General features: G+C 40.7%; 1 protein-coding gene across 1 annotated transcript in view; it reads left to right on the top strand.

Moving 5' to 3' along the window:
• Positions 1 to 3072: 3072 nt before the first annotated feature.
• LPCAT1 (lysophosphatidylcholine acyltransferase 1) overlaps positions 3073 to 25808 on the top strand; it is a 69017-nt gene continuing 46281 nt past the window's right edge. The window contains exons 1-6 of the mRNA XM_085052304.1: positions 3073 to 3349; positions 8881 to 9023; positions 10547 to 10761; positions 20362 to 20474; positions 21884 to 21944; positions 24374 to 24432. Coding sequence (XP_084908430.1) covers positions 3233 to 3349; positions 8881 to 9023; positions 10547 to 10761; positions 20362 to 20474; positions 21884 to 21944; positions 24374 to 24432 — 708 coding nt within the window. The 5' untranslated portion in view covers positions 3073 to 3232. The remainder of the gene's footprint in view (positions 3350 to 8880; positions 9024 to 10546; positions 10762 to 20361; positions 20475 to 21883; positions 21945 to 24373; positions 24433 to 25808) is intronic.

Below are 25808 nucleotides of genomic sequence, written 5' to 3'. Positions count from 1 at the left end.
ATCCTCTTAGGGTCATATAATAAAATTCCAGGTGCAAGTTTTATCATGTGTCTCTGGAAAAATTCAAATATATTTTCCAGTTCACTACACAGTAAGCAGTAGTGTCATGTAAGTGTGGCTGACTCTGCCCTGCCATGTAGCCTGGTCCCTTCACCCCTCTTTTTATTGTTCCAAACTGGTTTGCTTTCAGATTCCTAGCCTGCCTCTCCCATTCAAGAGATGCCATGGGATGGCCTCTGTTCAAGGCTCATGCTCAGTTCCTTCACTGCACGAATTTTATTACACAAGAAACTGGGCTTACATTCATCTTGTTCCAATTTCAGATTAAGGGGACTATAAAGATAGGGAAACACATTCCTGCAAGTTTAACACATCTAGGCTGTACATTTTTTACGTTATCCATCTTAAGTTATCTGATCACAGCAGAATTTTGAAGAAAACAAATGAGAACCAAAAAGCAGGAAAGCACCTCAACTTTCTAACAGTTCATGTATGTACATACAGACTCTAAAACAAGCTAGAAGATGGTTATCAAATTACAATTAATGGAATATTATCCCTACTGAACAAATGAGCTCTATAAAACCACAAAGTCTCCTGGAAACTCTGTCAGGTGATACGGATGTGCTAATTAGAAAATAATTGACTAAACCCATGAAAGCAGTAATAAAAGGTTAGAATACTGCTTATGCACACTGTAATACAGAACAACTGCTCTAATAGCAGAAGGTTTAACAGCCAAAGGACCTGGCAAGTACCTCATACATCACCAGGTTTTATAATTCAGGAAGACCCTACAAATACCAAAAGCTCTGGTGCGACTAATAATAATAATAATAAATAATAATAGATCATTGGGGGAAGCTGGCTTTCAAAAACAAAGCACAACCAGCAGAAATAAACCAGCTTACATCTCCCAGCTGAACCTGTTCAGCTCATTGCACCTTGTGTCCTACACCTGCCAGATGGGGAAGGAGTGCATCCACTGGAGAGCTCTGATGGGCCATGCACTGGGTAGCCACCACCTCCTCCTTGCTGACCTGACAGGACAGCTTTTACCGGCTACTGAGCCTGGAAGATCCCTGAGGGGAGCTGCAATGAACTCCTCCGTGGCTATGCAGCATGTGGGCCCTGTTAGAGAGAGTGTCTCCTTCATTCTGCAAGAAATCTGTGGTTCATTACAGAAATCAGCCCCGTATGGCTCAACTAGCCACTGGCTTGAAGTCACTGGAGAGGGAAAAAAGGAGAGGGCAGCCAAATTGTTTGGAATGCAGCTAAAATACTTCAGAGAACTTAAGGTTATAAGGGATCATTAGATCACATACTCGGACCACAGGCCACTAAGTCTTACTACTAGTCTCAAACTGAACTAAGGAGCTTGTTTGTAATTAAAACCATTACATTTGCATTACAGTATCTCAGCTCCTGAGCACTGCTTCTTCTTTCATATTATTTTGTACCATTTTAAAAAGCTTTAGCACAGCAAATCTTGCAGATCTTTTAGACAAATTGACAATGTATTGTTACAAGGGACTTCCTCCAGTACTATAATGTTCCAGCAGGTCTTTTCTGCATCACTTGATCTGTAATGGCAAGAACCACACACCTTGTTCTACTACCAGTTCTTATTATTACACACTGTAATGGTGGAAGTACATCCACCAGTCAGACTGGACATTGCACCTTATCCGTAACACTTTGCTTGATGTGATTTTTAGACAACTTTTTCTGAGACCTAAGACCTCATTCCAGAGGCATAGCTTGCATTCCTGGAAAATTTGGCTGTAAATTTGGTTTGTGCATTTGGCTGTTTGAAAGTGTTAATTTTACTAAGCAGTCCAGATGACATTGCAGTTGCTCTCACAGTAGTTTACTAAGTTACCATTTAGCACATCCATGGATTTTATTAACAGTGAGTATATTTTGGATCTCTGGCAAAAATCTTGCAAATGGAACCTTGCACAACCCAAAACCATGAATATTAGCCTCTGAAAACTATTCTGATCTTTCAAAAGTAAAAAACTATTTCTCTGTATAACACACTGACCATTCAGCAGCATTAGCCATTAGAAGTACACATGGTATTAACCAGAGGAGTCAGACCATTTTGCAGTTCTAAGCCTATCAGATTAAAAACAGAAGCCATGTTTCTGCAGTTACTTTTATCAATTTACCTGTGTCACTGAATAAGGCTATCAGCATTGTTTTACAAGTGAGGTGATTGACATTAAGGATATCTTACTTATTTCTTTATCAAACGATTTTTTATCTTTTTCCACTGTTTTGCCTGTGGTTTATGTTAAAACAGTCAAGAACAATACAGGTCATCCAGCTCGGTCCTTTGAGAATGGACAGAACACGAATGCTTTTCTTTACTTAATAACTTACTTTCTATTTAAAGATTTATTAAACCCCAAACTTAGCTACTTCCTCAGCCAACTCCGCCAGGATCCCACGGCGCAAATTAGCCAGACTTCATTAAAAACTGTCTAGGTTTGCTTGGAGCAGAGGTTTCCCGACGGAGCTCACCGCTCCCAGGCACGTGCTGCCAGCACAACACCTGGCTTCTCCCAGGTACGGCGGGGATGCTCATGCAGCACCACTCCGAGGGTACACCTACGGCACCTCAGACCCATCTGCATCCCTCAGCGACTCCTCTCGCCCCTTCTCATTCCCCTTTGCTTCTGAACGCCCCTCCGCTGCCGCACGCCCAGCGGAGCCCCCGTTCCGGGCTTCGAGCGAGGTGCCAGCCCCTGCGCGGCCGTGCCGGCGGGTCCCTGCGGGTCCCCGCGGCCACCTCGCCCCACTCCCCTCCTCCCGCCGGGGATGCGGGCCGGCGCGGCCCCCCGGAGCAGGCTGGCGGCGCCCCTCATCCCGCCGGGCGGGGCCGCGCTCCCGGCATGCCCGGGGGGACGCTCCGAGGGTGGGTAGGTGGGCGGAGGGAAGCAGGGCGGGAGGGTGCGCGCCCACGCCGCCGCCGCTTCCCATTCCCACCCGCCGCGGCGAGCGGCGCGCAGCCCAGCCGCTGTAGCCGGCGCGCAGGGCGCATGCGCGGGCGGCCGGGAGGGCGGGGGCCGGCGTTCAGCGGGGAGCGCTCCGGCCGCCGGTGCCGCCCGCACTCCGCGCTCCCGCCCGGCGCCGCCGCTGCCCGGGACCGGCGGCCGCCGCGCAGCGCCCGCGCCCTCTCCCGCGCCCTCTCCCGCGCCGGCTCCGCCCGTTGTCCTGCCCCGCCATGAAGTTGAGCGGCCGCGGCCGGGGATGCTGCACGGGCGGCAGCCGGGAGCGCGGGCCGCCGCCGCGGAGCCCCTTCGTGCACCAGCTGCGCTTCAGCCCCCTGGAGAAAGCCAAGGTAGGGGCGAGCGGCCGCCGGGCCCCTCTCCCTCGCCGCCGCCGCCTCCTTCCGCGCGTCCCCCGCGGCGCATCGGCTGCCGGGCCGCGTCCTGCGGCGGGCGGGGGCTCCCGCCGGCTCTGCGGCGCTTTGTGAGGCGGCGGTGCCGGCAGAGCCGGGGCAGCGGTGCCGGCCGGGTGCGAGGCGGCGGCCGGGCCCGGGCCGGGGGCTGGGGCGGCCGTGATGCTGTAGCGCCCGGCGCTCGCAGGGCGTGCGCCTCAACTTGTGCTCCGATGCCTTCCTCAAAGGAATAAAAACCTGTTGGGGTTTTCTTTATTGTTGTTTTTGGGGAGGGGGGGCTTATGGGTTGTGTTGGCATTTTGAGGTTTGAGAGTTTTTTCGTTTTTCTGTTTTTTTTGGGGTTTTGTTTATGGAGGTGTTTTTTGGTTTTTTTTTACTGGGGGGCGGGGGTGCAGCCCTGCAGAGCCGCTCTTTCCCAGCGTCAAGTTAAGGTGGGTATTAAGCTGGGCCGAGGCATCCCGTGCAGCCCAAGTTTGGCCCCTGGGTAAATAGTCCCTGCGGCGTAATTTAGGCATCGTGCAGGTAACGGTGAGGTTACAGGAAACAGGGTTGAAATGCAAATTTGTAGTTGCGTGGCTCTTTATTTCATTGTTTGGTTTTGGTTTTGTTGATGTTTTTTTCCACCTCCGTGTGTCTGCCTGGCCTCGCACAATGAGCAGTAAGTGGTTGGGTATTCACAGGGCATGGCCCTTGTCTGAGGCTTTCGGTAAGATCTGTGTCACTTGCAGGAGGAAGAAATGCCGTCAGAGGCTCACCTAATGAGGGGCTGGCCATTTCTGCCGCTTCCATCACTGTAGTACTTCAGCTTTTTTAAGCTGTTGTTTTGGGAGCCTGGCAGCCTTCAGTACCTGTTAAAATTGGAAATTTTATAATTCACTAATACTGAACCTCTTGGGTCAAGGTGCTTTAGATCCACTTTGATTTAATTGCATTCTTAGTGAAGTTCATTGTTGTGCTGCCCTGTTACTGTCCAGATACTTAACACAAGATATGTATGGCCTGACGTAAAAAACATCGGAATGTGACCCATGTTACATATCTAGCAGCCCAGGAATTCATAGCAGTTTCCAGCAGAAAAGGATTTTACTTTTTAATTGAGTTGTCCAGTATGTAATCAGTGGTTACTGATAAATTGTTGGTTAAGCTGGAAAAAAGAGAAAAGGTTTGTGACATTTGGCTCATTTAGTTTATATCTAGGGCTTCCTCAATAAATTGCATAGTTGTAAGATTTACTTTCCGTGTAACGTACTTTGTTCCTGAAGTCATGGTTAATATGCAATTAATGAGGTAGAAGTCTTTCAGGGAGCAGAGAGAAGCAAAGATAGCACATGTTTATATGGACTAGGGTTGTCTACAGTTATAACGGTATTTTATTTGCAGTGTTAATTGATCTTTTTAATGTTGCTTTCTACTTGGTTATTTATAAGAAATTTTAAAGATACTGCTGGGAGAACAGATTCTCAGTTTTACAGTTTTTGCAGTAATGAGTCTCATGGGAGCTACTGGCATTGCGGATCTGATGTTAGTCCTTTCAGACGTTGAGGTGCTTCATCAGAGAAGAGTGTGTTTGCAGGACACACCTGCCTTCTGTGTGGACTGCCCTGAACATAGGTATGAGATGTGACCTTTGCCAGTGGATTTTAAGGATTTGTTATTTTCCGTGAAGACTGGGATGTATTTAAACCTCTGTAGTTTGTCAAAGTGCACAGGCCAAAGGAGCAGCGTCCTCACCAAAGAGTGCATCTTGGACTTGCTTTTCAAGCGAGCAGTCTTTTGCTGATATACAGCAGCATAGAGTTCTTTAACCCAGCCTCCCTTCAGTCTTATTGTTGCAGTTTTGTGCAGGAAAAAGCACATAAGCTGGTGTACAGAACTATGGTAGATTCTTTTCTTAGCCTTAGTCATGCTTTTCCAGCCTCTTCACTGATTAAAAGTTGTGCTTGAGACAGAAGCTGTTAAAGCAGAGCTGTGGAAGTGTTCTGCTGGAGACAAATGCTCCCAGAAGAAATGCTCCCCAGGTGAATTGCAGAAGTGTGCATTCTCTTCCGTACAGCCCTGGCCAGCTACGCAGGGTTCAGTGTTAACTATTGTAGCTGAACTCACTTCCTGTTCAGCTGTAGGCACATAGTGTGTCACAGGTTTTTCTCTCTGTCCTGGGAATCTTACGGGGGACTTCTGGGACTGCAGTCTGTCGAGGAAGGTTAGGAATGTAGGTGCAAGAAGGAGGGAGCCCAGGGCACTGGGAGACAAGACTGCTTTGTCCGATGGTCTGTTGTCTGTTGCTGATGGTCTGCCAGATAGCCCCATTATCTTCACTACAACCTCGCCCTGCACTCTGCAAGAGGTCAGATTAGCTTTTTTATTCATGAATGCAGCTCAAAAGTAAATGCTTTTTAGCATGTTCTAGTCCAAGACTGTGGGAGTGAAAGAAGGGTAGAAAGTAAGAGGGTAAAACAACCAAGAGGAGGAAGAACAACACCAAAAAGAAATCCGTTTGACTGTCAAGGAACTGTTCACATCATCTTTCATTGACTTTATACAAACTGGGAGATTACAGGAGTATAAAAGCAGTAAGACTGATTCAGAACTGAATTTCATCAGTAGAAATGATGGCTATTTTACTCTGATAAGGTGGTGACAGTAGGGGTCATCCTTGAAGCTACCTGTTAGAATCTTTTTATTATAGTACTGAAATCATTCTGTGAGAAAGTCAGACAGGATTTTATTAACCATGAATTTTGTTCATACTAACGTCTTCTGGGCACCTGTCATGTAAGTCCAAGCTCTGGATTCTTGTGTACCACTGCAGAACAGGCAGAAGCATTATTGGAGCTGTCACTAAGCATCTGTAGCTCTTTTCCCTGCTACTTAAAAACACAATACAATGCTATTTTCCTTTCTTCCTGTGTTTCTGGCCCATTTTATTTCACCAGTGCTGGTGTTCATTTGGTGCCTTGGTGAGCTGATTTGGCTCATTAACCAGCATATCATTGTGGTTTTCTGTGTTGTGATTATTTTCTTTTGCTGGGATGGCTGTGTTTTTTCTCACTAATGAGCTATATTGGCTCGTTGCAAGCTCCCATAAGTGCTAGAGCTGACTCAGGGGAGGATTGAGGAGAGAGTTAACAGGACCACTCTTTCACAGCACTGATCTGTTAGATTGGCTTAGTTGCACATGAAAATTTCTACTCCTCTATTTATCTCCATGAATGTGTCAGTTGGGGAACTTGCAGAGTGGGAAAGTGGGTAGTGAAAGAATTGTTGAGGGATGAATTCCTAGCTCCTTCACTGCCATCTTTGGTGAGATGAGCTATAGGGATGATAATAGTGGGGCAAGATGTAGTCTCTGTCTGATACTTGTAAAAGAAAAATCAAAATCTCTACCATGTCAAATAGTATCTTCTTTTCTCACTATGTGACCGCTACTTTGTAACAAGTTGTGGAAATTTTATTGTGAATAAACTAGTTTTAGTGATGTTTCTCACTGTCTTGCTAATTTCAAAATTGCATTTTTTCAGCTTCATTTTGCGAGGGCTATGATAGTGGATTTCAAGACAGGAAACAGACCTAGAGAAGTAGAAACAAGGGTACTCTGTGATTCTCTTGCTCAATGCTTAGATACGTAGGACCAGATATTTTGAAGAACTTGGAACTTGAGTTCATATTTTATACCTTCTTTGTGAGGTCCTACTTAAATCTGAATGCAGTCTCTAAACAAGGAGAACATATGATACCTATTTAGTTTAAGTGACTTGCCTTACATCAGATTTAAGCCCTTCTGATGGAAGAATGGAGATCAGTTTCCCAGGGCAGCCTTCTGTTACAATCTGTCCATGGGTCTTTCACAGTATACACTACAGCTTCTGAAAAACTAAGTTGGATGTTGTAGACCAGCAAGTGTTAAATAAGCTGTAGTCAACCCCCTTCATGAGATTTCTTTAGTCATGAGTTGAACCCCTCAAAGTACAACTCCAGATGGACCTTTAGGAGTATTTAAATGTATCTCAAAACACAGGTGTTTACATTTGACTTATTACCAAACAGGATTTGTAATTTTAATACAAGACATGTCTCTGTGAACATCCCAAATATGTAGGAACGTGATCACTGAAATAATGTCCGCATAAGGTCAGAGCCAGAGTGTATGTCTCCTGCATTCTAAACTCTGACAGTGGCCATGGGGACAAGATCTCATTTTTTCTGTCTGACACTGACACTATTGCTGTACATAGGTTTTACAGAATAGAAGCTTTCTTGCCTGGGAAGATGTCTGAATACTGATATAGACTGAACTCCTTTTCAAATGTTAGTGTCTTTTTTGATTCCTAACCTTTTTCCGGAGCTAAACATACTTTTTCCTCCTACCAAATTTCCTATGTGAGTAGAAGATGTGGAAGACCAAGAGGCCTTTTCTGCACATTTATGCTGTTTCATGATATTATGGGCGCAACTTCTACTTCCCTTCTGTGACATGGCACTAAAATGATCTTTGGTACAAAGGATTGATACAGCGATGCGAGGGATGGAATACCTCACTACCAGTAACTCACCATTCAGCTTTGCCTTTAATAGAAGACTTGGAGGAGTGGGAGGGAGGAGATACAAATCCCAAAGGTTTGTGTCCTCACCTGGATTTTGTTTCCCTTATTTCTTAGTGGCTGGTCCTTCTCATTTTACAAACTTAGAAGGCAGCTGCTCTCATCTCCAGAATGCTCCTCTATTTGCTGCCAGATGTGGTGGTCTTGTCTGTGGATGCAGAGCTGTGTGAGTTGGTGTAACTTTGGTGCTCATCTGACCATTGCAGTGTGTGAAGTTTTACTGGTTCATCTGGGAAACTAGCCTAAGGAAAAAAAAAAGAGAAAAAAATATTCATTTTTCTGTCAGTTCTGCAAATTAAAGCAATCTTCACAGGGACTGGAATCCTGTTCTGGAGAGTGAGATCATCATTGTTGCAGGATGATGGTGCTAGTCTGAACCATCGTCATAAAATCCAACTGCATTGGGTGGGTAGCTTAGGGCTTGAAAGTGGTATCTTGGGCTTTTCTCCTGCTGTGTGTTCCCTCCACCTACCCTAGATGTACAGATTTGTGCAGCTACAGAGTGAGTTGGTTGTTGAGCTGTTTTGGGAAGTGAGAGGAAGTAGAAAGTGAGCTGTGTGATGACTAGATCTGTATCAGGGAAGAGAAGAATATGAATTAAGCTTTCTACAGCAGCCTGGAGATGCATCAGATTAAGCACAACATGAGACAGCACCTTATGCCTCGTTACTCATCCTTGCCCATCTATTGTGGTGTTGAAAAAGTGTGCTTTTTTTAACCTTATCTGGCATATCTGGAATTGAATTGTATTCTGCTGGTTTTACCGTTTGATATTTTTAAGTAAAGAATCAGTATCAGTTTCTGGAATCACTGACCTTTTCAGTCTGAGATTGTGTTAGAATAATGCTTTTTTTTATTATTACTATTTTGCAGATTGCCTTCATGACCTTGACTCTGTTTCCCATCCGACTCTTTTTTGCTGCTTTTATGATGTTGCTGGCCTGGCCTTTTGCGTTCATTGCTTCAATGGGATCTGACGAGCAAGAGCTTGAAAAGCCCCTCTCCTGGTGGCGAAAGTGAGTCACTGATATGGTGAAATACTAAGGGAATCATTATATAGTTCAGCAGTTTGAAATAGAGGAGATGGGAAATACCTCATACCTGTCTCAGAGATCTGCTTTTCTGTTCAAAAGCAAAATATAAAAATTATTAAACAGTTTTCTCAGGTGGGAAACTAGAAGTGCCTCAACTCTTTGATGTACCAGGTGATCCAAGAATTACATTGGTAATCTCTGTGTCCTTATCTTTATTGAGAATGTAGTATGAAGCTTTGTTGTGGCATCTTCAATTGCATTTACTCCTGTAATGTCAACTTCTGGTTATGAAGATTGACTCTATGGAATGTGCCCAGATTTCATATTCTAAATTGTTGTTTTAAACAGCTTCACCCCATTGTTTTCTACCCTGGGATGAATTGACAAAACTTGTGTTGATTCCCTGAGGGCTTGCCCCATACTTTGGTGTTTATTAAAAGTCTGTGATGGCTTTGATATTGCAATGCTAATTAAGGTAAAATGTAAGATAGTGTCTACCCATCCATGAAAACTGCCATTTGAGGAGCATGAAAGGAGGAGTGTATTACCTCTTCTGTAGACAACTTTAAAATTAGGAGTTGGCACTAGCATGAAGGAAGCTGATTGTGTTTTGCATCACAGGAGAGGAGGAGGTTGAAAACCAGAGAAGCATGTCACTTTACATTTCATTTGGAGTGATATCAGTATAATAACTAATGAAATAATTGGCTGCCTTCAGTCTTGCATGCAATTATTTTGGATCTTTTTACATTCTCCCTTCCCCATTTAATCCAGTTTTCAGTGTCACCCTGCTCTCCAGCCTCCAATCCCTGTAAATGTTACAATTTGTGGTGTTTGATTTTTATACTCTGTTGGTTCAGATTTTCTCTTTTCAAGACTTTAAAAAAAACCAGACAAACAGAATGCCACAAAAAAAACCCTCCCCCACCCCACCAAAAAAATCCATAAGAAACAAAAAATCCACAAGAAACGAAGTCCAAATCACATTAGGAAGAGATGGGGAAAAGGGAAGTAAAATATTGCCAGGGCTCGCATATGTATTCTGTAGGCATTCCTGTATTTGAGAATCTGTACCCTATATTTCTCCCCTGTTTTGTTTGGGTAAACTCAAAACCAGGAATTAGGGTAAGTGCATTCTAAAAATATCCTAGTAATATATTTTAGGACTCAATTTATTAGAGCTTTTTAGGTGCTAGTAGTAAACCTTATTAGGTATTGTGTAGAAAAAACAGTCATAGTCTGAATGAAACTTAATGATGGACTAAATGCCAATCCTGGAGACTAAAATGCATTAGTAGTCAGGTATAAAATGAAATTGAACAGCATCTTACCTTGAAAGTGGTTTTAAATCTGCTGAGAAAGAGAAAAACAAAGTCTGTGCAGTATTCCAGCTCTGTTTTAAGCATTGTATCCTATCTGAATTTCTGTCATGCATGTCATGTTTTTCTTTCCATTATTTTAAGGTGTTCCTGTGGCAACATAACTGTTTTCCCAACTTTTTACAGGATAGTGGATGTTTTGCTGAAAGCAATCATGAGAATGATGTGGCTTGCTGGTGGATTCCACTGGATAAATGTAAAAGGCAGACGGGCATTGCCAGCAGAAGCAGCAATATTAACGGTGGCTCCCCATTCTTCCTACTTCGATGCCATTCCAGTAACTATGACCTTTGCCTCCATTGTGATGAAAGCAGAAAGCAAAGATATTCCTGTTTGGGGAAGTAAGTTGGTAGATATTTAATTTTTCAAGAACAATTAAAAATTATTGGTTAGGAAGTTCACTTGGTGTGTATGAGAAGGACTGAAACAGAAAGGAAATTTTGCTGTAATACATGGTGAGATTTTTGGGTTTTTTACTGAATGTCGACAGAAAAAATTGGGGATGGAGGGATGTTCTTTTTCCACTTATTCCAAAGCTGAATCAGTGTATGAAGTCAAAGCAATCCTACCAAACTCATGATTAAATTTGCAGTGAAATTGCAACATTTTAAGACCTGACAGATGGAAAAGTAAATTAGGATGGGGCTATGGAAGCAAAGAGTGATGCTAAAGAGAAAGTCTGCTTAGACTTGATGTGAGTTGGGGTGCCCTCCCAGAAATGTGTTTTAGGAATGTTGTCTGCTCTGAATGCTACCCTGCCTTGAGGGAGTGCTGCTAATCCTTCACACATCAATAAGTTTGTTTTAGGCAGAGAGTGAGAGATGAGCAAGAGCAGATTGTTGTGCACTTGGGTTTAGTCATGAGAAAAGCAGATGCCTGAGTCAGTAGTGCTTGAATACTGTCTTTGGAATTATTCATATAAGCTCTCACAAATGTCTGAGAGACACCTGTGATTTTTGGTGCATTTGTGACAGGAAAAGAATTGTGTAAGCTTTTGGGCTTGTAGACTTCTAACCAAAGTCTGCATGGAAACATTTGGAGAAACCCCTTGTCTTGTGTCTAGCAACCAGCAAACCATGGGTAGGACTCTTTAATTTAGAAGTCTGAACAAAAGCTTTGAGTTCCTTTGCAATGAAGTGGAATCAGGCTGTTGGTGCTGACATCCTTCTAAAATTTAATTATACTATGTGTTTTTATGGTTGTGTTCAAAACCAGGAGCCAAGACATGTCCACAAAGGGTGAGTGGTCAGATGTGGAAGTTACTTTTAAGGAATCTTGTCATATAAAGGTCTGCCTGTATGAAGTAAAGTTCAGGCCAGATCTGTAGTTGTATCTTAATTTCATTGAATATCTTACTAATGGAGTTTAGAAATTTGTGGCAGAGAAAAATCTATGTAAAAATTACTAGATGCTTTGAACAAAAAGAAAGGGTGCAGGCAGGCATGTGTTTTTGAAAACAAATGTGTGCAAACAGGCACAGTGTGAAAACAAAAAGAAATTGAACTCCCTTGTCCAGTACTGAAAGAAGATACTGTTGTGAGACAGTGTGTTGGCAATCCTGTACAGCATAGGTGTGTGCAGGCCAGCCTGGGCCTTAGGAGCAGTCCAGGCATAGAAGTAGGGGCTGATTTTTCTTCTTTCTCAGGTGACTCAGTTGACTGTTTAATAACTGCTGGCTCAGCAAAATAAAAGTAGTCTGTGTGGAACTCCCATTGACTTGAAGATGGTCTGTCTGGAGGGCCCAAATTAAATGAGGTAACTTCAGTCCATGTTGTATTACTGCAATAAGATGAAATGGCAGAATGGCATTTAACAGAATGCTATAATGGCTACTTAACTCTCCCACGTAGTAGATTCTGTGGGCACTAGGAGAATCTGTAGGATGTGGAGAGTGTAGTTCCACTGAATGTAACACAATGTGTGTCAAGCAGTTCAAACTATTTTCTAAATACCTAATTTAATTTTAAGGTGACTTTTACTGGATTCCATTGAAAGTCTAGATTTCCTACAATACATTTTAAAAATTATTCACTTCATTTGGTTCACGTGTGAGTAAAACCAGTTACAGAGGAAGAGAAGACATGTAGTGATTTGGTGGAATATTACTGGAATGTACAGTGCAGTCAAATAAATGAGTGTTTTGTGTTGTATAGCTGCATTTGCTTTATGCTGTGCAGCTACAGAAGTTGTATAGTCACTTATGAAATGTTCACAAAAATGCCACAGAAGTGAGGCATACCAAAGGTCATAACTGGGATTCAGAGTTCAAAAACCCTTTTTGTTTTCAGGAGAGTACTTTTATATGAGCAACATTAATTACAGCAGTTTGTGGTGTTTGTGTTATTTGAGTAAATGGACCTTAACAGAGAGGTAGTAATCATGGAATTGATTCGTTTGGCTTAAAAATTAGTGAGAACTTTCCAGTAGAATTGTGATTTATTTCTCTTTTACGGGTTTGAAAGAAGTTTTCTGTGAAGCAGATAGTGCTGGCTATCCTCTCCTTCTTTGATCTAGTATTTTAATCCCAATGTTATTTATGCCTCTCTACATGCACACACATAAAAATATATTTCATGTTACTGGACCACTGGTATTTCTCTTATGCTTCCTTATGTGATAAGGTGCTCATGTTTTTATTTGATTGCCTGATGAATTGTCAACACTCTAAACATGCATCCAGAATTCATCCCAGAGAGGTTGGAATTTTGTGTTCTTCAGTGTTTCAAGTCTTGCAAACTTGTTATACTATCTTCAGTAAGGAGCCAGTCACTGATAATCCCAACCTCATTATCTCTTAATTGAGTCTTGTTAATGGTTATTCTGAATCTTCTGGGAAGCTTTGAATGAAGTACATTCATTTAACTATCTGAGCAGACTTAAACATGTAAAAAATGAATTGGCAGAGGAAATTTTATTTCCAAGTATGTGGACTTTGGCTAAAGAGTAGATCTTCATCCAGTATATTCAAGTATGATATAAATAAGCTGGCTTTTTGATGTAATGACAGTGTTTATTGGGACATTGTACATTGTTTACCAGAGGGATCAGGTGCTTCAGCAGGCACAAAATGATCTGATTGCTAAATGGTTACCAAGATTGGTTCAATGGTTACCAAGATTGGTTCTGCAAGTATTTTAATAGGTTTTTGGAACAGCTGCCTATATTATTGTACCCTTAGTTTGCCAGTCATGGAATATTAAGCTTCTGCTCCACTTAAAAGTCCAGATGATTAAAAGCCCATTCTTTATAGAATTGGAAGTATTCCACAACTGTGTTTGTGTATGAGTGTTCCACTGCTTTCTACTTTGAAGGCAGCTCTCCTGATTCGCAAAGTCCAAGTTCAGAAGCAGATTTCAGTCCTGTGACTCTTACAAACATCTTCCTCCTTTTTAGGAAAACAAAACCAGATTTAAAAATGCTCTTTGACTCTAACAGAAGAGTTATGAACTCTTCAGTTAGTGGTCAGTAGTGAAGAAAATTATCCATTTGGCGCACCCACAAGGTTAACAAACTCTGGAGAGGAACTGCTTGCCCAAATATAAATTACACTTCAATAGTCATCCAAAAAAAAAGAGTATCTGGAAAGTAGCAAATTCCAAACAGGTGGAATACATCATGATGCTGAAGGAAGATCTGTGTTTCTAGACAATGGCTTTCCAGGGTTTTGGTAGATTGGAGATACGAAGTTTGCTGCACCACTTAAATCTTACAGTGGGAAAATGGCATCTAGGAGTCAATTATATCTTGCATGGGCTGAAGAAGTCAGATCAATTTATCAGTACAGATCCTTACACTTCCCTGTTTTGTCTACTGAATCCCACTTCAAGTCAGGACAAGGTTTGTGCATAAATTCTGAATAGTTACACTTCACTGTCATATTTTTGGCTGTTGAAGCAACCTGGGTAAAAGTAATTTTTCAGTGCCAAAGTGATCGGTGCTATTGAAGAAATGCTTCAGTAAGAAGGAAAGGGGATTTGTCAGTAAATATTAATTGATGGGGATTTTGTTGGATCACTTTTATGATTTGAACATTTTCAGTTGTCTGAACTTTTAGAAACTCAATCTAATTGAAAAGCTAATTTAAACTTCAGGCAACTTGTTGACATCTCTAACACCACTCTCTGAAAAGGAGAGGGAGTTGGTACCTGTGAAATGTACAGGATGATATGGTAGCTTAAGTTTATAGAAGGGAAGGAGGTAATTTGTGTTTGACAGAACACAGCAGACCTATAGAGAAAGGGAGAATCACACAGTGCTGATAGAAAACTATCAATTCTGTTGTGGGTGGTTTTTTCCACATCTAGTAAACTTGTGAATTTTTGTTCAAGCTCATTTTTTGAAAGTGCATTATAGGCCTTTCTCAAGCATCCTGACTAAAAAATGGGAATAAATAATTCAGGGGAACATATTTATGCCTGGGTAGCTGGGTATGTTTTCATCTCAAAACTGAGAAGGTGACAAATTACCCATCAGCTCTGTTGGGCAACCTCATCCTTTAGTCCTGCATCCCAAGTGTCCCCCCACCCTTCCAAAGCACATGAGGAAGAGAGGTGTGGTAGACCCATAGATCCTCAGTGAGAATCTCACAATTAAATACTTCTCAGATTCTCTAACAGTCCTTAAACTCCTTATGGAAACACCTGCTCTAAGGGGAAGGCATCACAGGTTTCATCTCTTTTATACACTGTAAATCAGCAGCTTAAGCACTAAGGTCACTAGGATGGATGCCAAAATCCTATACTATGTTGGCATTGTAGCCTGTCTTGAGTACACACATGAGCTCCCCATTTCTGTGGAGCATCTTGAAGTTGTTGCCAAGCTTATCCATTTCATCTTCTCATTTAAAACACTCTGTTTCAAGATCAGTGTTTCCTTCAGGCTGTGACCACCCAAATGGTCCTGCAGGATTTCAGTCCTCACAGAAGCTCTCTTGCAGAGACTTAAAATACTTGCATTGTCACCTGTGTATTATAGGCATTTATCATTTGGCTTGGAGTCCTGGAAAATTCTTTAAAAATTACTTCTCATTTAAACTGCTGCTGAAATGCCTAAACCACCATCACTAGTTGATATCATTTATTGAAGTTACAAACTGCAGTATGTAGGAAACCTGCAAACCAACATTGCTGCCTGCCTCAAATACTTTTTAGACTGGCAGCAGAAAGCTAAAACATACAGCCATGCCCTCATACAGGTATTGCAGGTGTGAGAGCAAACAGCCAACTCTCGGATACAAAAAAAGTCTTTGTCCCTCAAGAAGTCCTTAAAGGAAATAGAGCACATTTTGTAAGACCATCCCAAATACCACAGACTTTACTTCTGTTAAAGCTAAAGAGGACACTGATTATTTACTTCCCACTGTTGACCTTTCCTTGTGCTATGGGCTGCATTGTTCCCTGCCTGGTTCCCATTAATACTGCCTCTATCCCATGAATACTTGGTTTGCCTTCTGTCAGGTGGTCCATCTGCTAAGCAATTAGTCAGACTTGGAGAAGTTGTTGTTGACATACATTTACCTTCAGTGGTTGGTTCAGACTTGAGTCAAGTAAGTATATATTTCTATGTATAGTTGTTGCTCTAGTAAGATACTACCACCAGCTTTACAAATCTCTTGTAGAGTATCATGACTATAATAATACTTCTTCTGTAAGAACAATGTAATTCCAAGTGGAAAAGATCCTAATTTTTGGTGAATTGAGTTTTGTGCGTTGATACAACTTTGTGTATTTGGTGTGTGTGTGTTCTTGTTTTTCCATTTTTAAGGTCTCTGTATCCATACACACAGGAAGTAATTGTAATCTGGAACCTTAATGGCTTTTTTCCCCTATAACTTTCAGAAGACTTTTGAGCCCTTGCAAATTTTTTTTTCTTCTTTTCTCTCCAGAAAAGAGCAGTTTTCATATTAGATGTTACTTCATTAGAAAAATTGTGAGTTCAGAATTTAGTGAGCATGTACATTTGAGTAAGGCGACTCTTGAAAACCAAGCCCAAAATAGCACTTTTCAACCTTTATCTTTCATGGATTTTCTATCCCTACATACAGAATGCACAAGATGGCAACTGCTATTAGAAAAACAACTGTAATTTTTCCGTTCTAGAAAAAAAGCTGAGGAGTAAATACTGTAAATGGACATCCCTCTGCAGGCTACTTGTACAGCTTATCTCCACATTGAAGGCAAGCAGAGCCCATTGTGCTGCCTCTGTAGGATTCCCTTAGAGTGTCAGGGGAATTGTAGTGATGGGGTTTTGTGTTGTTAGGGAGAGAGGCCAAGTGAAAGCCTCAACTTCAGCGTTCTCTACTTTTGCAGCTGTCACTTTGTTGCTGATTCTACAGTGGTGAAAATGTAACAACCCACTCAAAAATGCGTGTATGGGTACATTTTAGAAGAATTGTATGTAGTGCCACGTTGCTATTCCATAGCTTTTTGTGTTCTCCGGTGCCTTGTGAAACCAGTGGTGGTGTTGCCAGTATAAATGGTTTGCTACAATACTTTCTGCTCTTGTGTGTTATATGGCACTTTGTGTCTTGAATTGAAACAAAGTTTCCTCACAGACATTTGCATGCAAATAGAGAAGTGAAATAATTCTGCCCCTCCCCATCCTACGAAGTTCAGTGACACTTAACTGTATATGTTTGGCTTATCAGGAAAAAAAACTAGTTTTTCTTAGGTATTGAGCTGGTGCTGAAATTGATTGCATGGGAGTTACACTTCTGAAATCAGTTGGAGCTGCCACCCTGCAATTAATTAAAGCAGTACTGAATTTTTACAGGCTCTCTTTAAAAAGGCTGTTTGGAGCAACTTTCAGTTGGTTTGAGTATCTGGGGCATTCTGGCTGCCCTGCAAGGCAGAGGTTTTAATGATGCACGAGCAGCACTATTTAAATTGCAGGCACCTGCCTAAGAGGGTGGAATACAGCATGTCACCCGTCCTCAAGACTCCTTGTATGATCTGAAACTGGGACTGAGAATGACTAAATGACATAGAACTGTCACTGCTAGGGAAAAAAATGGAATAATGACACTCACAAGATCAATTTTGTGAATTGAAGGACTGTCTGTCCTTGCCTGCTAGATTTGATAATTCAAGGGTGGTTTTAATGGAGTGAGAGGAGCTGGGCAAGCACATTTTTCAGAATCGCTGAACACTTGAGCTGGGGTCTTCACTACCTGGTTACAGCCAGTCTTGGACAGTTAAATTGCTAAGCAGAGAAGGATATGATTATGTTCTGTTTATTGAGCATGTTGCACAGTTCTACTTGTTTCATTTAGTTGGCCAGTATGCCAGCTGTCTGGAGCATTTTATGCATTTGCTCCTGGCCCAACTCTGCCCTAGTCCTGCCTATTCCTTGCATCGCATACTACTTTAGGTACTGTCTCCCTGTGTTTCAGCTTGACTTGTGATGACAGTCTCATCTTGGCTGCCTATTTGGCATGTTTCTCAGCTTCTCTTTGCAGACCTTTGGCCCTGCTCCTGACTTTCTTGTACAGATCGGCTTGGTACAGCGTTTGAATTGTCAGATTTCTGTGTATTTACTGAACATGAAAATACATGTGAGAGTGGTGAGAGTAAAAGTCTGTATAGCGTTGTGCTCTGTTTTCAGAAGTGGATAAGAAAATACTACAGAGTTAGCCTTCTGTTATTGTGTATTTTCAGCTTTTTACTGAAGACCGAGAGTTTCAATTTCACCTTGATTGTTGGACTTAACCACTAAGGGCCTGGTAGTTGGTGTCTCACAGGATCTACAGTTGCTGTTTAATATTAAAACAAGAATTCTGACAGCTTTTTAGTCCAATGTCTAAAGAAGTAAGACTTAATATGACCACCCTAATAGGCTAATTCAACAGGCAGGACAAATCCATAGGAAGCTAAGATTTTAGTTACCTCTGGTTTTCAACATACCACAATAGTTTTTCTTTGCACAGGATTCTGTTGCTGTTTGTGGTGCTGGTCATTTGTAAGATAACTTGCTTTATGTTCCTCTGGAGCTCAGTAACATTGCAGTGGCTTCCTTTTGGGAAGGTTATAACAGTAAAGTTCCCAGATTTGCACTTCCTGCCTGTACAGTTTTCAGACACAGACTATATCAGTGGAGTTTGATGGTTTCTGTCATGTCGCCCGAAGAAAAATCTGTCTGCTTTGTACATTTGCTTAATTTCATGTGTTATAAATAAGACCCTGCTTGCAGCATGTCCTCAGAAAAGTGCTTTGGAGTTCTGGAATTATCTTATTCATTCTTTGGCCTGAAGTAACCTAAATTTTGTCATTTGGGCCTATGTAAAAGAAACTTCCAAGTGAAGGCTGGGGATGTTTGAATCTTTTGCTTTCCTTTGCTTTATAATGTTTTTGCTATGAAATAGTAATTTGCAACAGTAGGGCAAACTCAGGAATAGTACCACTAAGAAGAAAACAGTTGTGATACCAAGTATGATTTTCCTTGTTATTTTTATTGCTTGTTCTGTGTTTGTGAGGGGTTTTTTTTTCTATTCTTTGTATGCTAGTCTTTTTTGTGGTTTGTTTTGGGGCTTTTTTGTTTGTTTTTACCTTCCCTTGGCAGTAACCCCAGCTGGCCAAAGATGATCTAACAAGCGTTGTTCTATAGATGTCTAAGAGCAGGCATGTAGGAAAAAGTGCAAGTGTAAGTTAACTTTTTTGATACACTGTCTCCTGAGCTTTGGCATCGTGTGGGCTAAAAGTAATATTTCAGAGGCTGGCTGAATGTTTGGGAACTTGCTGTAAAATTTGATAGATTCGTTTCTCAGAACCTTCAGAATTGAAGGATTTTGGTGAGTTGCTGGCTGAACTTCTAGAGGGACAGCAGCAGAACCAGCAGCTTTTGCTGAGTACAGGACTACACTGTTCCTTACACTGTTTTTTCTTCACACTTTAAGCACTGGCTGATCCATTAATGTAGCAAGTCTATCCTTGACAAAAGCAGATTATATGACTGGTGTCAGTGAACTCCTCTCACAGTAGCTGGAAAAATGAAAACTGTATTTGGGGCAAATGAAATAGCTAATGTTTTAGTGACTCTTGAACCTTCAAGTAAGATTATATGATACAAAAATTATTAAAAGGTATTTGAAGACAACCTGCTTAAATAAAGGTATGAAGGAGTATATTTGAAGGTGCTTCTCTTGTAGTGCTTTTGGACACTGCAAAAGAGCTGTATTGGCTTCATATTATTTTGAAAGTTGTCTTTGGTGTCCTTATGACCAACATGCGTGGAGAGCATCTCGTGGGTTGATTTCTGATTTTTGCTTATGTTCATTTTGTGTCTGGATACATACAAGAGGTTTCTCACTGAGCCAGGAAGAAGATGTCTGAGTATCTGGTATGAGAAGCAGGCAAACAAGTGACAACTGAGAAAATGAGCCTGTTTTTTCTGTTGATATTGATTCTTCCAAAAAAATAACATCGGTGTATGTAATATCGTCGGTGGTGTATCTTCACTGGAGCTGAGCAAAAGCTCTAAAGACAGAAACAGTTTGACCCACAGGATGTCTTTTGGAAGCACTTTTGTAGCAGGGAGATACCTATTGCTTTGCTGGGTTGGGAGTAGCTATAGGTTCTTTGATTTCTGTGGAAGGAGGAAATGCCTGTAGACAGCCACAGCTGCATTGTTGCAGAAAACTGTGCATAACATGTACCATCATGTTCTATATTATGTGTTGTATGTATTTATCTATTAAAAATTGAAAAAGAGCAAAGTGACAGTTGTGAAAACAGTTTTTCTCACAGAAACTTAAAGAAAATATTTCAATAAAACTGCAATAATTCAGCTGAGTATTTGAGTTTGCAGTGTAATATAATAAAGTAGTTACGTTCTTCTAACAAAATTTTTGTCCAGAGGACTAATAGGGATATGTGTAGAGGAAGGGGGAATCTTTTTCAACTGAAATGAAAATAACGGCTGGTTGCTTGTTTTTGTTCTCCCTTCAGCTCTGATCAAATATATCCGACCAGTGTTTGTATCTCGGTCAGACCAGGATTCTCGCAGGAAAACTGTTGAGGAGATAAAGAGGCGTGCCCAGTCTGATGGTAAATGGCCACAGGTACTGTATTCTGCTACTCTCTAAGAGATGGTATTTGGCATTTCCAGGCTTTGGTTATGCAGTTTTTTTTCATTGTGGGTGGCATTAGGTGGTTTGGGGTGGGGGGTGTGTGTGTGTGAAATTTCCCCCACCTTCTCTTTCTAGAAGGTAAAATGTAAGATTCTCATCTGTTTCTCATTGCATTGTGTTTCAAGGGAAACTGAGTAAGTACATGGGTAGACAGCTCATAAGTGATGCTAAAGGGACAGACCACAGCAGGTTAGGAAGTCCTCTAAGAGGAAAAGAATTAAGTGCTCAGCAGAATGCCTGGGGAAGTATTGTTTTCTTGCCCTTAGCAAGATTTTGGCACTGCCGTTGTTGATGTGATACTGGGCAAGACAGCCCAAGCAATTTGGATGCTCCTGTAACCAGAGCACACATCTATTAAACCACATGATGAAAGCATGGATAAAATAAGTGGCTCAGGGGAGTTTTTCTGTACCTAAAATGTGATTATTTATAATGTGCCTTGAAAGAGAGTAATGGGAAGGACGGGATGACTATTTAAGAACCCAAATTCCTAGAAGTATGTGATTATTTTGCAAACTTGAAGCATTCCTGTGATTATTTGGGGGGGGATTAAGGTACTGTATGTTTTTTATGGGATTGTTGCTGCTTACAGTGGCTATGCCTCTGCGTACTGGACTGCCAAAACATTATAAACAGCTATAAACAATGTGACAGGTGGTATAGAGCTTTTGCATCATAACTTTCATTATTGGGTTTCAAAGCAAGATAGTACAAAGTGGGCAATAAAACTAGTAATGTTAATTCTAGTCCATTGCTTTGTTCCCTTATGATATGGATTTTTGGGGTGCTTTGTTTTTGTAAAATCTACCTTCTTCTGCTGAATTGGTTCAACTGAAGATATTTTGCTTTTTTCTTTTTTTTTTTTGGAGGGTTTTGTTCAGGTCTCTGTCATTTGGGCATCTGTGCGCATGCCAAGTACTTGCAAAGAGAAAATAACTGTCTTTTCTTAGCCTGGAAACAGGTAGCCTGGGAGCAGGATTTTTTTTTTTGTATAAAACAGAGTATGATACATTTGCCAGCACCAAAACCTTTGGTGAAAATACTGTTATACTTAACAAATGTTTCTGATCACTGTCAGTGCTCCAATAAATAGAATTATTATTGGAGGGCAAGAAAGAGACAAATTCATAGATAAAGAAAAACATTTTTCCTATTAAGCTAGAACTTTACTTGACATCTTTAGCACCGTTTATTTTTTTTACTCTGGCTGAACTTTACTGAACTGTTTTTCCTGAGAACATTTTTGCTGTAATCAGTTAATGACAGCTTTGAAAAGATATGTTTATAAATAAATTCACATTGAAATAGTTCTTAAAAGTCAATTTTTTTTTTACTTCAAGATAATGATATTCCCAGAGGGCACTTGCACAAACCGATCCTGTCTAATTACATTCAAACCTGGTAGGTATTATGCTCATTTCTCTGTTCTCTACCAAATGTTCTTGTATCTTCATTTTCTAAAATACCACTTGCATTTTAATTTGCTTACTGTTGCAGAAGTTGAGTTTAAAACCTTGCAGTAGGGTGAAATTGGAATATAAATTTTCTGATGTTACAGGAAGATTGTAATTCTAGCATTGAACAAAACTGTTCAGGTCATTCAGGTTTTGTTTTGGCTTCTGAGATGCATATGAGCTGGAGGACTAGTGTTTCTTACTGGGTTTTTGTTTGTGGTTGTGTCTTTTTGCTTTTTTTTCCTTGCCCCCTCCCTTTCCTTTTGTGGGTCTGTCATGCAGCATTTAGATACTTGCTGCTACCATAAGCTCTAAAGTGTATCTATTTCAGGCTGCCCAGCCTTTGTTGCTGTGTTGTGTCTGGCTGATCCCTCTCAAGCTCATCTGTGGAGCTGTATTCTGGTGGAGATGACATGAAAATGTTTCCCATGTAACACTGTTACGGGGGATGCCATATTTTACAATTTTTATGTAACATCCACGTTCTAAGCGCTTTTCAGTAGTATCACCCATTTAGCTTACCAGATTAGTAGAGGGCATAACACTGAACATTGCTGCAGCTGTAAACAGCATTTCCAGTAGGGAGCAATGCCAGAACTGCAGTAATGCACCAACCTTTAATGTAAATTTGCCTTTATGATGTAGGCAGGGAGATGGTCAAACGAAGAAGCTTCAGTGGGCAAGGCAGTTGTGAATGTGTGCTTTGACTCTTGTTAGTTCTCTGCCTAGTTTCTGGTCTTACTGTATGTCTTGTATTTTGTTTGGCTTGCAATTTAAATACCACTATTAGAATATAGTGCAGTGAGTCAGCATTGTGGTTCCTTGCACCAATTCATTTGGCTGAAGGAATCTCAGACTTTTCTCTCAGATCTTACTTTTTCAGATTAATGAATGGTTCTTAGGGAGGCATCCACTTCTTTAGCTCTTTACTCACCCTCTCTCTCCACCTGAATCCTGACCATGCTAGCCTGAATCCTTCATGTAAGCCCTGATTTCCCACCCTCCCTCTGTGCCATAGACATTCCAGGCACCATGTGTTTCTGCCCTAGGTTCTCAATCTATTTTCCTCTGCTCTGGTCCAGAACATGCTGCTGCCTGCCTCTTGACTGTCTCACTTTTCATACTCAGACCTGCTTCTGTATCCATCCAGCCTTCCAGAAATCCTTTGCCTCAAAATTCCTCATTTATATCTCATTACTTTAGGTCTCTATTCAAGTTACTGCTTTCAGGATGCCTTTCCCCACTCTACTAGCATGGCCTATGCTCCTTGCTCTTAGTATACATTTTCTTGGTTTTGTGTTTGTGCAAGCTAGTCATACAGGCAAGGGCAGTTTAGTTTTGTTTAAATGGTAGTCATCTACCACACAGCTTTTCTCAGCCTCAGATTATTTCAAAAGTTGCTTAGACTGTTCTTTGAGACTGAGCAGAAGGTACCACTGGCCTCCAAATCTCTTAAAGATTCTATTCAGATCACCTTCATTTAAAGATGTTTATACTCCATTAACAATTACTCCTTTTATGTTTCAACAGTTGTTTTGTAAAGCAAATGTTATGCTAAGAATACAGTGTACTTCAATTATTGGGTTATTCATTTTAATTGGAATATTAGGGAGACCTTAGGATATTGTCAAGAATAACATACTTTGAGTGAAACTCTCTTCATTTCTTCATGAGAGGAAGATTTTAAGAGAAGTCTTGAACAAGATAGTTATGCTTACCCAATCTTTGTGTTAGAAACCAAGAAAGTGCTTAGCAAATGACATAGAGCTCATGCTGCTTATTTATTTACTACAGAACTGTAATTTTCACATGAACTGAAGCAATGCTTCTGTATAATAGCTCTAGTTCAATATAGCTCTAGTTCAATTTATAACGGTTAGATTTCCCACAGATATAGAAGTGACATTAATTCTGTTATTTCAGAGATGATAAATTGCCTATAAATTGTTGTTGTTCAGATAAAAATAGAAAGCTTCTTTTGCATAAGAAAGCTTAGGTTCTTAACTAAAAATATTGTTGACCACAGGGAATATATTAACTTAACCATCTTGCACATGCTTTTTTTCCCCATAATTTTTCAAGTTGATTTTCGTGCTAAGCTCTGATTTGTGTACGTGACAATATGTATGAGTGGTAGAGGATAATTAAGAGAATGTAAGCATTTTTAATTACCTATCTGCTGTAAAGGTGGATATGCAGTGTCATTCTCCAGTGCTTGCTTTTTTGGTTACTTTCGAAGCTGCTTTCAGATCCTATTTTTTCACTATCAACTACTTCCTATCAGTCCATTAATTGTATAATTTTTTCTTGCTGCAGTAAATTTCTTCTCTACCAAGATGCACTATAAATTAATTATGTGTTATATGTGCCTTCTAGGAGCATTTATTCCTGGTGTTCCTGTGCAGCCGGTGGTTTTACGTTATCCAAACAAACTGGTAAGTTCAGCTTGCAGTGTAGTCGGAAATTCAGGGCATTTCCTTTATTGGTGCTTGTGTAAACTTTTAGGTCTAAAAATTTGAAAATCATTACTAAGTGCTGATTAGTTATGTATTCCTTAAGCCTCAAGCAATATAGGGAGTCTTAACTGAGAGACAGTTTAAAAGTTTCTGCTCTGAAAGTTGTTCAGGTTGTTACAAGAAGTACTGTCCAAATGGTGAGACGAATGGCAATTTCTGTCCAGGATCTGTGTTCCTGTGTGCTCCCTATGTGCTCCTATGTGTCCAGGATCTGTGTTCCTGCAGTGTGTGCTGGAGAGTTTCCTTAATGTCATTTATTGCTGGAAGATGTTTCTGCATCTCCTGCTTTTGGGGGTGTTAGTCACGAATTACTGTGACTGGCTGAATGGTATAGGATGTGTTGAGGACCTCTGCACCTTTGTAAGTGTCATCTTGTCCATGTTTTACATGCACTGCACACTTGCCTAAGGAATTAGCTAATTTGGACTAGTCCTCCAATATAAATTGTATTCAGGTAGAATGCAAATGATGGTGTTTATTTACAATATCTGAAGTTTCTTTTTGAGCCCACTGGGGCTATTTTCATATCCAGTCTGTCTCCTTCTGAAATAGAGGAGGATGTGGAGAGTGTCAGAAGTAAAATGTGGACTACCTGGCCTCTTTGCTGATGCATGTCACATCAGAGGATCTCTGACTAGCCCATTAACAACCCTTTGTTCAAAGGAAGGATTTTGTTTCTTCTTGGTACCTGAGTAGCTTTCAAATATTTCCATCCACTGTTCTTTTTGTCAGTTTACAGATTGATATAAAACATATGCTTGATTAAAAAAAGAAAAGGATCCAAGGAAAGTTAATATACACAGACTGCCATTTGCTCCTGACTGAGACAAGGTGTAATGAGAATCAACTAGTTTGAGTAACAAACCCAAAAATTATCTTTGCAGATGCTGTGACAAGAATAGCAGCCTGATATGCTTGCATAGTACTGAGTGCCTTGTAGCAGACTGCCTGGGACTTTTCATTACATAATTGTCATATTTTCAGGAAGAAAGATTCTTTTCTAAAAATAGTTTGAAATTTTGATAGCACTGCCATTTAAAATGGCAAGTACGCACATGGCTTATGTCATACTTAATATGCCTTGTAACTTTTTGTTAATATTAAGCTTATAACAATATAAAGCTATCAAATGTTATTTTGTAAATGTCTTCTAAAATCCAGGTGCATACTGAAATGTTATCGTTGCCTCTAGTGTATAATATGCAATGTTTTTAAACCAATACTAAATGTTCTTAACACTTTATTAATAGAAATTCATGAGCTTCTGACATTGGAGTAAATCAATATAAATGTAA

Source organism: Lichenostomus cassidix, chromosome 2, assembly GCF_008360975.1.
Source record: "Lichenostomus cassidix isolate B80296 chromosome 2, HeHo_3.0, whole genome shotgun sequence".
Classification (NCBI taxonomy): domain Eukaryota; kingdom Metazoa; phylum Chordata; class Aves; order Passeriformes; family Meliphagidae; genus Lichenostomus; species Lichenostomus cassidix.
The sequence above is the reverse complement of the archived record's forward strand: the minus strand, read 5'-3'. Positions and strand labels throughout refer to the sequence as shown.